Source organism: Chenopodium album, chromosome 23 (assembly GCF_948465745.1).
Source record: "Chenopodium album chromosome 23, dcCheAlbu1.1, whole genome shotgun sequence".
NCBI classification, from domain to species: domain Eukaryota; kingdom Viridiplantae; phylum Streptophyta; class Magnoliopsida; order Caryophyllales; family Amaranthaceae; genus Chenopodium; species Chenopodium album.
In genome coordinates this window covers 34,773,480-34,788,171 of record NC_137856.1, presented here as the reverse complement: position 1 = coordinate 34,788,171, position 14,692 = coordinate 34,773,480, and the positions used below count along the sequence as shown (strand labels likewise).

Sequence of the window (14,692 nt, the reverse complement as noted above, 5' to 3'; positions counted from 1 at the left end):
ATAATACGAGTTTGGAGTAATATTCTTCAATAATCAATGAAGTATCGATCGATGAATTACTTGACGAAATTGACATATGGCATTTAGGTTCACCTAGTTTTGGCCATACCCTTAAAGTTGTCGTATTGCTTTGAGTGAAAAGTAGGCTAAATACTCCTAATTAAAAAAATTCCAATGTCAAAATCATCTTCCAAATTCCGATCATATAGTGGAGGTAGGAGGAAAAATGAAAAGAGAAGTCAACGAGAAGGCTAACAATATTAGCCCAACATTTGTATTCATATATTTAAACTTTAATTACATTTTATGTGTAGTACAATGTTCTGTACTACTAACTCTTTCAGTACCAGAAATAATGACTGTAAAGTGTCGAAACTTTGCAAATTTTCATTTCTGGTCAAGTATCTTTTCTTCCCATGTCTATAAATCCTCAATCATTCCCCATTTCTTCTCCATTCTCCGCAAATTTTCTTGTTTTTTCAAGATTAAAAATTTGTCCTTTTTTATAGAAATTCTAAAACACCCATTTGATGATTTGGGGTTTTTGTTAGATTATCAGGAGTTTTTATGCAAATTGATAGCAAATTAGAGATACCCATTTGCGTGTAATTGTTAATGTTCTGAAGAATTTCATGATATTGGAGGAGCAATAGCTGGGAATTTTGTCTTTGCAAACGTCACATAATCTGAATTATTTTAGTTTTTTTTGGAAACTATTGGAGTGAGGTAATAATTCTTGGCATTTTTCTCTTCTCAGAATTTGATTATTACTTTTTATAAATAAAGTTATTGTTTTTTTTTTTTTTTTGGGTTTTGTGTGGACATATGCTAGCTTAGTTTGTATAGTCTTTAGGGTGGCACCTAAAACCCCAACATTAAATCCCGTCTACATCATTGTCGTTTGTGTCTCTCCATAAACCGATGAGCACGTAATTACTAACTACGGTAACTAATTACAGGAAATGGGAAGTAATGGTGAAATGAGGGAAATGGAAAGAGAAGATTTTGAAGAGCAAAACAAGGTGCAAGAAGAAATAAAGAGAGTGCCACCATGGCAAAAACAAATTACAATAAGAGGAATAATTGCCAGTATATTAATTGGGATTATTTACAGTGTTATAGTGATGAAGCTTAATCTTACAACTGGTCTAGTTCCTAATCTTAACGTCTCAGCTGCTCTTGTTGCTTATGTTGTACTTCGGAGTTGGACAAGTTTGCTTCAGAAATTTGGGATTGCAACCACACCTTTTACTAGACAAGAGAATACTGTTGTTCAAACTTGTGCTGTTGCTTGCTACAGTATTGCTGTTGGAGGTTTGATAACCAATCTTTCTAACTAACTAAACTAAGTTTTTATTATACTTGTACATGATGTTATGATGTCCACTGTCTGAATTGTACTATTTAATTGTATCGATGTTACTTGGACTTTTCATTTTACCTAACACACCTCAAAAGTCAAAACCGGTCTTACGATGTTTTGAATGCTTATAGTTTGACATGGGTGTGGATATCTCGTACTTAATCTTATTTGGATAGCAAAACATGCAAAATTTTTAATAAGATGGCCGAGTTTGACACTTAGGCACATACATCGTACAACATACAACACTAGTCACAGAGACTAGAGTCCATTAGTCTCTGAGTCTGAGACTCTGATCTTTGGTAACTTATGTTACAAAAGGCTATCTAATAGAGTGGCAATACTGGTCTGTTAGTGTGCAGTGGCTTAAGGCTTAACATTGTTTAGTTTAATTTGTTAGTGTTGTTGAAACATAGTTTTATTTGCTGTTATGTGATCTTTTAATTGGTTTACTACCAACAGTATTTTACCTTACATATTACAAATTACAGGTGGTTTTGGATCATATCTATTGGGTTTGAATAAGAAGACATATGAACAAGCTGGGGTTGATTCAGTGGGAAATGACCCGAATAGCTACAAAGAGCCTAGAGTTGGTTGGATGACTGGATTTCTCTTTGTCAGCAGTTTTGTTGGGCTGCTGGCTTTGGTTCCTCTAAGAAAGGTCTGTATTAATTTATCATCCTTTATTTTTCCATATTTCATGAAATTAATAAAGAGCTCTAAGTTAAGTGTATCACCAACAAAGAACTTTTTATCAAGATAATGGGTATGCAATCACCTAGTCACCTTAGAACATTCTCTAAGCTTAGCTATTATCTAGGCTTACTTTATCTTTGTATATTCTCTTGTTAACTTTGATTCTCCACCTTATGTTCAGTTTTGTTTTGGGCATATTGTTGTGGGGTTAAATTCCCACTATCAGATATGTTTACTTTTTATAGCATTTTCGGCGTTCTTGGTCCCTTAGTTCCTATTGAAAGAGAATGAAGAATAATGATAATAATCGTAACATGTGGATTGCGATGAATAAGAATTTTTATATTTTGTATTGTCCATCCTTTTTTTTTGCCTTGTCCTGCTAATCATATTCGTCTTCCTTTCTTTGCAAACATGTGATCTCGTTTGCATCACTTTACACTCTAACAGTCAGGAAGAGACATCTCCTTGTAGGAATGTTTTAGAGAATGACAAATAACATACTTTCTCTGACTCCTATTATCCTGTAATATCCTCACTTAAACCTTAGATTCTACCTTAATGTCTACTGTTTTCTCTTTTGGACTTGTTATTCTCTTAGGATACATTATTATGTGCAAGTTGATGCATGTTACAAAGCTCAATAATTAAAAGAACTCCAGAAATAATTTTTTGTAAAGTATTTTCAGTTGAATGAAAAAAGTTACTATTGATTAAGGATAAAATAATCCTTTTCTGTGGATACTTATTAATTAGATGATGAGTTAAGAATTTCGAGAAGTTTGGTTTTCCTTCTCTTGTGTGAGTTGTGTTCATAATACAGCCTATAGTCAGCAAACCCTTAAAGGCCTACAGTATTGTACAGAGAGGAACTTCTGTCACTCCTTGCTTCCATCTTTTTCTTCTAGTCATAAGATTCATAACTATAGTGAGAAATAGTAATTATGATGAGAAGTTGCATCATTTTCCGCAAAATCATAGTTGTAAGGTTTTATGGTGTATTTCATACCCCTAAACGTTCTGTAATTTTGATCTACAGATCATGATAATAGACTACAAGCTAAGTTATCCAAGTGGGACTGCAACAGCAGTTCTTATAAATGGTTTCCACACCCCCAAAGGTGACAAGATAGCCAAGTAAGCTAATTTTGATAAAAATGAACCTCATTTAACTTTCTCATGATAAGCTGCTACAGACCAATGTTAATCACTGTATTTTTTTTCATAGGAAGCAAGTTCGTGGCTTTGTGAAATATTTCTCCATCAGTTTCCTATGGGGTTTCTTCCAGTGGTTTTATACTGGTGGAGACCAGTGTGGCTTTTCTCAGTTTCCAACATTTGGGTTAAAAGCATGGCAAAACTCGTGAGTAATTAGTCCTTTTTTTTTTTTGCCATTATATACTCTACCAAGTACCAATCCATTTCAAATAATTGGAACTATTCAAATCAAATTTTGCAGGTTTTACTTTGATTTCAGCATGACCTACATTGGAGCTGGAATGATTTGCTCTCACCTAGTAAATCTGTCATTACTTTTTGGCGCTGTTCTATCATGGGGAGTAATGTGGCCACTTATCGGGGATCTGAAAGGAAATTGGTTCCCTTCATCATTGCCAGAAAGCAGCATGAAGAGTCTGAATGGATACAAGGTGTGAACTGAATTTGGGGTTCTGATTTTCATGATTCAGATCAGTCCTACTTACTACTAATGCCTTGAAAAGTGATGGAAATTCTGATTTTTGCTTGTTGATAATCTTTTCCAGGTTTTCATTTCTATAGCCTTAATCCTAGGCGACGGGCTCTACAACTTTCTCAAGATACTATTCTTCACCATTCGGAGCATCCATTATCGCATGAAGGAAAATAACCTAAGCTCAAGTAAGTGAGACTCTCAAATTACCAATTCATGACAAGATATTGACTGAGTTTTGGTGCTTTATAGTGAGGGGCCTAGCAACTTTATGTCTAATATACATGTGAACCAACCTAGCCCGTGCACGTGGCTTGGATCCATTCTGGGTGTTAACTGTTGTAGTACATACTACTGATACTTGTAAGGAATTAATGCTTGACTTTGTGTACAGGTCCAGATGGCCAAAAGCGGGAAATTAATGATCTTCAAAGAAATGAGTTCTTCATGAGAGAGAGAATACCCATTTGGCTTGCATGTGTTGGCTACATATTCTTCTCCGTAATGTCTATCATTATCATACCTAAAATGTTCCCTGAGTTGAAGTGGTACTATGTTGTTGCGGCCTACATATTAGCGCCTTCTCTCAGTTTTTGCAATGCCTATGGTGCTGGTTTAACAGATATGAACATGGCCTACAATTATGGAAAAGTAGCGCTTTTTGTGCTTTCTGCTTTAGCAGGTAAAGATTCTGGTGTGGTGGCAGGGCTCGTAGGCTGTGGTCTTATCAAGTCCATTGTCTCCATCTCTTCTGATCTGATGCATGACTTCAAAACCGGCCACCTTACTCTCACTTCCCCTCGATCAATGCTTCTTAGTCAGGCTATTGGGACTGCAATCGGGTGTGTTGTGGCCCCACTCACATTCTTCCTCTTCTATAATGCGTTTGATGTTGGTAACCCTGATGGAGAGTACAAAGCTCCCTATGCCCTCATCTACCGGAACATGGCCATCCTTGGAGTGCAGGGCTTTTCAGCTTTACCTCAACACTGCCTGCAACTATGCTATGCATTTTTTGGATTTGCTGTTCTGGCCAACTTGGTGAGGGATGTCTCCCCTAAAAAGATCGGGAAGTGGGTTCCACTTCCGATGGCAATGGCCGTGCCTTTTCTTGTAGGGGCCTATTTTGCCATCGACATGTGTGTTGGGAGCTTGGTGGTGTTTGTGTGGCATAAGTTAAACAGTCAGAAAGCAAATTTGATGATTCCTGCAGTCGCTTCAGGACTGATATGTGGAGATGGGTTGTGGATTCTTCCATCATCGATACTTGCCCTGTTGAAGCTCAATCCTCCCATCTGTATGACCTTTCAATCTTCTTAGTCTCCAATTTGTTGATGATAGTTAATAAAATCGATAAAATAGGCTAGCTTATAGGGTTATTGAAGTATTATGATGATATGAAGGTAACTTTTGGAAAATTTTGCACTGAAGAGAATTAACTGTATTAACACAAAAGCCGAGTGAGTAAATATGATACCAATTACATTATAGTCAGAGACAAACATACATACAACATTGTGGAAATATTGTTTGAACCTTAGTTTGTGCTAGGTGGTGTATTTATACATATGTATGGACTATGGAGCAATTGGTAATGTAATAATATCATAGTTTAGCTGCTTATTAGCCCTTCCATTGTAGCTGCAGATGTTATTGTAACTTTTAAGCTCCATGGTATTATGTTGTACTACATATTAGTTAGACTACATTTTTATTCTCAGGCATGAAACTGTATAGTATTTTTATTTGATACTTCTTCGTATTTAATAGAAAGACAATAATTCCTTTATTTTAGATTAAATATTTTTCTCATATATATTCTTAGTATACTTGTACTCCTTGTATATATTTGTCATTTGTATAACTACTTTATGTTACTCCCTCCGTCCCATAATTACAGGCAAATAACTCTAAAAAGTACAGTTTTTAAGGAGGATGAAAAAAGTGGAGGAATATTGTATGGAAAAGCTAAAAAGTGAAGAATGTTGATAAAAAGTAGAGAATATTATATGGAAAAGTTAAAAAGTAGGTAATGATTTTTTGGGTATGTGTGTATTTTGTATGAAAAGGTGAAAAAGTAAGTAATGATTTTTTAGATATGTGTGTAATTTGTATGGAAAAGGTAAAAAGTAAGTAATGATTGGATGTTATTTTTAGTAATAGGAGGAACATTTTGGGACACCCAAAATAGTATATTTACCTGTAATTATGGGACGGAGGGAGTACTAACAAGAGTACAAGACTAAAGATGAACAAGGTCATGTATTTGGAGAACATGGCTTGTTATAAACCTATGAAGGTCAACTCTTCATTTTTTTACTGTATGTACAAGGTACGGGTACGGGTTTTATAACTAAGGGCCTATTCATATTAACTGAACAGAGCTGAACTAAACTGAATTGATTGGAGCTGAACTGAAATTAAGCTGAAGTGAACAGGCCCTAATCCTGCCTCCGTACTTCAATAAACTAGCTTTGAAACTCGTGTAATGCACAAGTTAAAAGATTAGAAAGATCAATATGAAGTTCTTTTGCAGAGCTGCTATTGCAAATGGCAGTAGCAGAAAAAAGTTGCTTATAAGTTACACTATGCCAAGAATCTTCAATTTGTTATGGTGAGATTTCTTATAACAGCTAATTTCATCCCATTATTGCTTAGTCCTAAATTCTGATTTCAAATTAGTTCTTCATCATTTTTTTATTATTATTTTTTTTAATGGTGATTTGGGATTTCATTTTATTTTAAGAACTTTATTGCGAACTGATTGAATAATGGAGATACCCACTTGGGAAATTTTGATTTATCCCCCTTTTTTCCTGCATTTGTACTTTTGCTAAAGAATATCATGATGTAGGCGGAGCAATAATTGAGGGTTTGTCTTTGCAATCGTCACAGAATCTGAATTCTTTGTTGCGGCAAAAAGCTAACATTATTGGGAAGTGAGGTAAGATCTCTCAAAAATGTTTGTCATTATTCTTTATGCTGCATCTTTCCTTCCTTTTTCCCCAAAGTTTATTAGATTCTTTTAGTTTTATTGTGGAGAGCGCGCCACAAAGGGCATTGATGAGGACGGGATTTGATCCTAGGTCTTGGTTTACCATTGACTACCCTCAAGATTTTAACTGATTAAATTAGTTGACATTCTGAATTTGTTAGAATTCAATTAATATTATTATCAAGGTTAATATCTAAAAAAAGTTACTGTCTTTGATGATTTGGGATTATTAGCAAATTTTTTGAGCATATAATCACATAGATTATTGCAGGATATGGGGAGTGATATTGAAGTGAAAGAGTCTATTAGGAGAGAAGGATTTGAAGAGCAAAACAAGGTTCAAGATGAAATAAAGAGAGTGCCACCATGGCAAAAACAGATTACTATAAGAGGAATTATTGCCAGTTTATTGATTGGGGTGATTTACAGTGTGATAGTGATGAAGCTTAATCTCACAACTGGTCTTATTCCTAATCTTAATGTATCGGCTGCTCTTCTTGCTTTCGTTTTCCTTCGGAGTTGGACTAGTTTGCTTCAGAAACTTGGGATTGTAACCACTCCATTCACTAGACAGGAGAATACCGTTGTTCAAACTTGTGCAGTTGCTTGTTATAGTATTGCTGTTGGAGGTCAGATTATCCTCTCTTTCTAACTTATGTTATATGAAGTACAGTAATTGCCATGATGTCCAATATGTGAAATGTATGATTTTGTTGTGGAGAAGCAACTCTTTGGTATATATTTTATCAAGAGTGTAGGACTGCAGCCAAACAGGTCTAGACTTAATGTTGTTAGGGATTATTGCATATCTATGCGATTTGGATTCTTTATTTCATCCCAAAAGCTGAATTCAGGTGCCTGATACTCTGATATGGATATGAATGATTGGCACCTGCTATTTTGGATTAAAATTTGCAAAGTTTTCGTAAGATGACCAAGTTTTAAACCTAGACATAAACATGTTTAGGACACTAATAGCCAAGTCTAAGTAACATAGTGTGTACAAATGTGTCTCTGTAGAATCTGCTGATGACAGAATCCTGATGGTGAAGTGGCACTAGTTTCATCAGATTAGATTATCTTACCGGCAGTGTATACCAATTGAGTCTAGTAGGAGAAAACTTTATTTTGTTTAGTTGTTTCAGTTTTTCATTCAACAAAGCTATGTACTAGTGGACAGTGGTGTATTCATTATATAACTTCATTAAGTGGGTAAAGGCTTAACCTTGATTGGTTTAATTTGTTGAATATATGATTGTATATGCTGTGATGTCATGTGATGCTATGGTTAATTGTTTAGTATGTACTATCACATTATTCACATTTATATCACGAAGTATTTGGTAACATTTGTATCATGCTACATGTTTACAGGTGGGTTTGGTTCATATCTGTTGGGTCTGAACAGGAAGACATATGAGCGAGCTGGGATTGATACACAGGGAAACACATCCTATAGCTTTAAGGAGCCTGGAGTTGGTTGGATGACTGGATTTCTTTTTGTTAGCAGCTTTGTTGGGTTGCTGGCTTTGGTTCCGCTAAGAAAGGTCTGATTTGTTTATTTCCCTTTTTCATTACGTATGCTAAGAACTTATGTATAAAGTGAGCTTTCTAAGAATTAATTATTAAGATAAAGAACGAAATACCCTTGCAGTGTCACCTCGGAACATTCTCTGTTTAGCTAAGATGAAGTCACAGTGACAGTGGCACTTTAGAACATTTTTTGCTTAGCTTTCATTTTCCAACTTACCTTTGGTTTGCTTTTGAGAATACAATGTGTGGTTACCTTTTTGAGTCTATTGGCTTTCTTGCCCCTTTATATGCAATGAAAGAGAATGATTTTTTTTTTTTTTTTTTTTTTTTTTTTTTTTTTTTTTTTTTCATGACATGTAAATATGTAATATGTGATAAATAAGAGTTTTCTACATCTAGTCTTTCTGATTTCTCCTTGACTTGCTTACCATGTCTGTTAACCTTTTTTTTTTCCCCCAAACATGTTATGTTGTTTGTATAACCTTAAGGCAAGAAAGACTGGAAATAGGCATTTAATTTTCTCAGTTAGGACTGTACTTCAGTAGCTGCCTACTTATATTCTTGGACTTCTAAATTTCTCAGTGACTTCTGTTCTATGGAAATTAATGTTTCAGAAGGTAATTTTTAAATGATCATCTGGGACTATTTTTTAAAGTTTTTTCCAGCATTGGATGAGTAATGATATTCAACGCCATAAAAGATATACATAGTATATACAATGAAAAGGAGTATAAAAATGTTCCTTTGAAAAGAGCAGGTGCAATGTGCAAATTATCTTCTTGTTTGGATATTAAGAGTTAAGACGGTGGGTTATGATTGCTGAGATGTTTGGGTTTCTTCATCCACATTTTCCTGCACTTTATACCACTTTCTTCATTCTTCCTAATGCCATAGCAACATATTAGACTGATATATATTTTACATTAGATAATTACAGTATGCACTTTTACCTCAAAATCGCTGTGGAGTGTAATTATAATTCCAAATTTGATCCCCAGATCATGATAATAGACTACAAGCTACAATATCCAAGTGGAACTGCCACAGCAAATCTAATCAATGGTTTCCATGCCGGTAGAGGAGAACACGAACCCAGGTAAGCCAACTTCCCTTACATCTAGATTTACCTTTCTGACAGTAATATCCTGGCGACCAATGTGGAATTATAAATATTTTGCAGGGTGGAAGTCCATGGCTTTGTGAAATATCTCTTCATCAGTTTCCTATGGAGTTTCTTCCAGTGGTTCTATTCTGGTGGAAACCAATCTGGCTTTCCTCAGTTTCCAACATTTGGGTTCAAAGCATGGGAAAACTCGCAAGTACTTAATCCCTTTTAGTGTCAATTTCAGTACCACCTGGTATCTATCATAATCTTAACCATCCGAATTGAATTTTGCAGGTTTTACTTTGATTTCAGTATGACCTATATTGGAGCTGGAATGATATGTTCTCACCTAGTAAATCTGTCATTGCTTCTTGGTGCTGTTCTATCGTGGGGAGTGATGTGGCCACTCATTGGTGACATGAAAGGAACATGGTACCTCTCATCTTTGCCAGAAAGTAGCATGAAGAGCCTAAATGGATACAAAGTAGGTATTGAATTAGGCAATTCACAATTTCACACTCCTGAATGTTCAGATTCATGATTCACACCTCTTCTATAAAACTAATCAAAGCTAAATGTGCCTTCAATATTGATGACATTTCTGATACTTCCTGCACTTTCTAATGCACTTTGCAGGTTTTTATCTCAATTGCCCTAATTTTAGGTGATGGGCTTTACAATTTTTTCAAGACACTGTTCTTCATTACCCGAAGCATCCATGATCACTTGAAGGACAAAAATCTTAGCTCATGTAAGTGAGACATCTACTAATTTATGACAAAATATTTACTAAATTTTGGTGCTTCATAGTTTATAGCAAGGATCCTAACAAGAAGAATTATTTAGTGGGTCTTTGCTGAGTCACTTTACCCTGACTAAGTTTATGTGGTTTGGATTTATTTTGGGTGGTGATGGTTAATAACTAGTAAGGGGCAACTTGACTCTGTCTATACCAGGTCCAGATAATGAAAAGCAGGCGCTAGAGGATCTTCAAAGAAACGAGGTCTTCATGAGAGAGGGAATTCCTGTGTGGCTTGCATTATTTGGCTACACATTATTCTCCATAATCTCTATTATCGTGATACCTGAAATGTTCCCGGAGTTGAAGTGGTACTATGTTGTTGTTGCCTACATGCTAGCACCTTCTCTCAGTTTTTGCAATGCCTATGGTGCTGGTTTAACAGATATGAACATGGCCTATAATTATGGAAAAGTTGCACTTTTCATGCTTGCTGCTCTAGCAGGTGAAAATACTGGTGTTGTTGCAGGGCTTGTGGGCTGTGGCCTAATCAAGTCCATTGTTTCCATTTCCTCTGATCTAATGCATGATTTCAAGACTGGCCACCTTACCCTCACATCCCCTAGGTCTATGCTTCTTAGCCAGGCTATTGGGACTGCAATTGGGTGTGTGGTTGCCCCACTCACATTTTTCCTGTTTTACAGTGTATTTGATGTTGGTAACCCTGATGGAGAGTACAAGGCTCCATATGCCCTTATCTATCGGAACATGGCTATTCTCGGAGTGCAAGGCTTTTCAGCTTTACCTCAACACTGCCTGCAACTATGTTATGCATTTTTTGGGTTTGCTGTCATGACCAACTTGGTGAGGGATACCTCTCCTAAAAAGATCGGGAAGTGGGTACCACTTCCAATGGCAATGGCTGTGCCTTTCCTCGTAGGAGCTTATTTTGCCATCGACATGTGTGTTGGGAGCTTGGTGGTATTTGTATTGCATAGGTTAAACAGCCAGAAAGCAGGTGTGATGATTCCTGCAGTGGCTTCAGGACTGATATGTGGAGATGGGCTGTGGATACTTCCATCATCAATACTTGCCTTGGCAAAGCATAAGCCTCCCATCTAAGGATGATAGAAGCAGGTGCAGCCGTGCAGGAATAGATTGATAGTAGGCAAAGCTTATAGAGAAATACTTAAATTATGATTCTAAAGGCGAATCAGTCTATACGACACCAATTACATAGAAGTGGGAAGCATAAGTAAGTGCTTTGATAGAATTGACTATTGATTTTATGTTCAATTGTTCAAATCTCATACAAGTATACAACATACAAGTAGCTAAAGTCGTTATGAAGCCTTTGTTGTCTGCAGATGTATGAATGCTTGTAGCTTGATAGTTAATATTCCTGTTAATGTATACAGTATTAGTGATTTAGGAATTAGGATAAACTACACTTACATTTTTTTAGTCATTATAGTGCAATGCTGTACATTATTATGGGTTCATTTTTTAATTTGCTTCATTCTCTGTTCACAGTACAGCCCATATTAGCCTATTGGACTGAGTTAATAGTCTCAAATTAGTCCAAATTTACATTATACTTCAGATAATGCAATAATTTGTACTCCGTATATAATATATGTATACATTATTGAGTCTATTAAACTAATATTTTTTTTCACCTAAGTTTCACTAATATTATTTCATCTCATTGATTATAAACTTATATACTCATCTTAATTTGATATTTGTACTCAGTAAAACATAGTAAAAGAATGGGGGACAGATTGCTTGAGTAATACGAAGTATAATTTTTAAATGTGGCCGTTACAATTAGATTACAATTAAAGAAAATTAACTAGATTACAATTAATATTTTTTTTACCAGTAATTAAAGTTTTTTTTTTTTTTTTTTAATATCTATGAATATTTCTGACTTTATACTAAAGTATAATTCCGAAATTAGCTACATCCCTCAGACCCTCACATGTCCCAACCCAAACAGAACAAAAACCATCATAATAAAATAATTTTTTTTTTAAAAAAAAAGTAAATATTTTCCCACCGAATATTCATAATATCTGATTTCTAAATTAGTGAAGAGAAAAAACTTTAATTTTTTTTCCCACCTCCACTACACAAATTACAAAAATTATTTTTTTAAAAAAAAAAAAACCCCAAAAAATCAATCGAGAAAGCCAGTCTTCTGAAACACAGCGTTTCGAACAGTAGTCAAATCCCTACCCTTAAGAGTTCTTCCAGCACCTTCCATAACCGAAAACGACGTCGCATTATGCGACCTAGCAACAATCTCATGAGGCGGCACCATCTCTTCACCCTCATCATCCAACAAATCATCAACCTCATCAAACCGGCCCAGCCCAACAAAAGCCCGCTTCCTCCGACTCCCAAGTCCGTTGGGCCAAACGGGTACATTAACAGGGGCCGACTGATGAAACTTCCTCCCGTAATAGTAGCCCGCTAACCCAGGCCCATTACCCCGATTGAAAGAGGATGAAATCATTGAAACAGGAGACGTCGTCGTTTTGCGTTGGATTGAGGTTGGGCTTCGGGGTTCGTCGGGGGTGAGTAAGGCGGCGGAGATTCCGGTGGTGGCGGAGATTGTAATGGCCGGGTTCTCAACGGCGGTAGTTGTCTTTTCCGGCGAGGATGAGGTGGACCAAACGACGTCGCATTCATTGAATTCTTCTTCTTCTTCTTCTTGGTGTTGTTTGGGGTATTTGTTGAGGGTTGGTGAATTGAATGAAGTGGTGGTGAGAAATCGAGATGGTTTCTGCACCATTTTTAACGGTGATTTTGGTGTATGTGTTTTTGGGTTGAAGAAGATGCAAAAATTGGAATAAATGAATAGTAATGAGAATGATAATATCTGGGGATTGGAGAAGTAACGGAAAATTTATGAGGTGGGGAAGAGAAAGAGAGTACGAGTAGTAGTAGTGTGACTGCGGTGAGTGGAAAGGAAGAGGGTGAAATTGTGCAAATTGTTGGGAAATTAATTTAGGCCACACGTCGTGTGTTACGAACCTTCTCAAATGCGTTGGATTTTTATTATGTGCAGATTCTGATGCCAAATTATCTGTTACACCGTCAATTAGTTACGGAGTATCTATATTCTATCCGTTCCTAAAGAATTTCTCCGTTCTTAATTACTTAACATAATCGAATTGAGATAGATGGGGTTTTTTACAAGTTGATTAATTGATTTATGGTATATGGATTTTCTAACATGTTACTCGTACAGTCGTACTAGATTATTATTAATTACTTTTTGGTAAATAAGTTATTCGGTTATTCCTACTAATCATATTAGCCTATTAGAATAAGGGTTGTAACATAGTTGCTACTCTATATTAATTTACTTTTTCACAATTTAAGCAACATTTTTTTAAACTTTTTAAAATAAAATATTAAAGATATAATTAGAGCTTGAGTAGTTTTAAACTGTTACAACAATATTTTTCGTTTAATTTGTTTTGGAAAGTGTTGTAAACAAGATTCATTTTAGTAAACTTCTATCCCGAAATCATAGGGTTGTTTTATTTTGTTTCTTTGGGATAATGATGAAATAGCAACTGGATTAGCCATTGTAATAGGACCAACAAAATATTAGAACTTTTGAATGATGTATAGATGAGAAAAATTCATTTCACCAATGATATATTAGAAAATATATCAAATACACCCTTCATCATTGAATAATTGACATTATACTCAGTGTAAGATTCATTAGTAATACTCCCTTCATCATTTATAATTGACACAGTCAAATTAGGATACTCCGTATAGTTGTGGTAATATTTGACAAAAAATAGTGAAGATAGGTAATTAAAGTATAAGTATTAGGTAAAATGGCAGGTTGACAAACTGTTACATACATCTAATTGTTACCTCTAATATCTAAAAACTAATATTATCTAACTTTTGATAAAAGCAACCTCTATCACCAAACATTCTATTTTTTTTTTTGTTTTTTTTTTTTTTAAAGAATAATGGACAAAACCACTAAAAGTTATCTAAAATCAATTCAAAAGCTATTGCCGAACACGCACTTAGGCATATATGTCACCACTAGATTGACTTAAACACATATGATTGAATTTTAATAAACACATACTACGTATATAAAAATGGTATATTACGAAATTTTATATTATATTTAATTTATATACACGTTTTATAATAAAATTTATTTTAATACACTATTAAAAAAAGTATGGTAAAGAGTAATATATAAATAGTAAAAAGCAATGCCAATTATTTTGAAACAGAGGTTAGACCGCTAGAGGCCGTAACGATAAATTAAACAATCTGTTACACCGTCAATTAGTTATCTATTCCCTTTGTTACAATCTGTTACAATCTGTTACAATCTTTTTCAATGAGGTCTAAAACGACAACTACGAAATTAAGAAAATTAAAATTTAAAATGGGAATTTTCATAATAATATTAAAGTCAAATTTAGGCCAGGCTATTTAATAAAACATCAATCAACATAGCAAGTATTCGATCAAAAAAAAAAAAATGATAAACAAAAAAACAATAACGACTC

At 35.0% G+C, this 14,692-nt stretch overlaps 3 protein-coding genes across 3 annotated transcripts; 2 read left to right on the top strand and 1 right to left on the bottom strand.

Moving 5' to 3' along the window:
- Positions 1 to 244: 244 nt before the first annotated feature.
- LOC145609743 (metal-nicotianamine transporter YSL3-like) lies at positions 245 to 5,553 on the top strand. The gene is made up of 8 exons (XM_081665206.1): positions 245 to 726; positions 960 to 1,314; positions 1,855 to 2,027; positions 3,102 to 3,199; positions 3,291 to 3,425; positions 3,522 to 3,711; positions 3,826 to 3,940; positions 4,147 to 5,553. The coding sequence occupies exons 2-8, from the start codon at positions 963 to 965 to the stop codon at positions 5,070 to 5,072; spliced, it is 1,989 nt and encodes a 662-aa protein (XP_081521332.1). The 5' UTR covers positions 245 to 726; positions 960 to 962; the 3' UTR covers positions 5,073 to 5,553.
- A 706-nt stretch (positions 5,554 to 6,259) lies between these two features.
- On the top strand, positions 6,260 to 11,780 carry LOC145608682 (metal-nicotianamine transporter YSL3-like). The gene is made up of 9 exons (XM_081664287.1): positions 6,260 to 6,366; positions 6,607 to 6,696; positions 7,019 to 7,376; positions 8,122 to 8,294; positions 9,279 to 9,376; positions 9,461 to 9,595; positions 9,680 to 9,869; positions 10,022 to 10,136; positions 10,342 to 11,780. Exons 3-9 carry the CDS (start codon positions 7,022 to 7,024, stop codon positions 11,244 to 11,246), a joined length of 1,971 nt encoding a protein of 656 aa, XP_081520413.1. The 5' UTR covers positions 6,260 to 6,366; positions 6,607 to 6,696; positions 7,019 to 7,021; the 3' UTR covers positions 11,247 to 11,780.
- A 142-nt stretch (positions 11,781 to 11,922) lies between these two features.
- LOC145608683 (uncharacterized) lies at positions 11,923 to 13,165 on the bottom strand. The gene has a single exon (XM_081664288.1). It carries the CDS (start codon positions 12,922 to 12,924, stop codon positions 12,307 to 12,309), a length of 618 nt encoding a protein of 205 aa, XP_081520414.1. The 5' UTR covers positions 12,925 to 13,165; the 3' UTR covers positions 11,923 to 12,306.
- Positions 13,166 to 14,692: the final 1,527 nt, after the last annotated feature.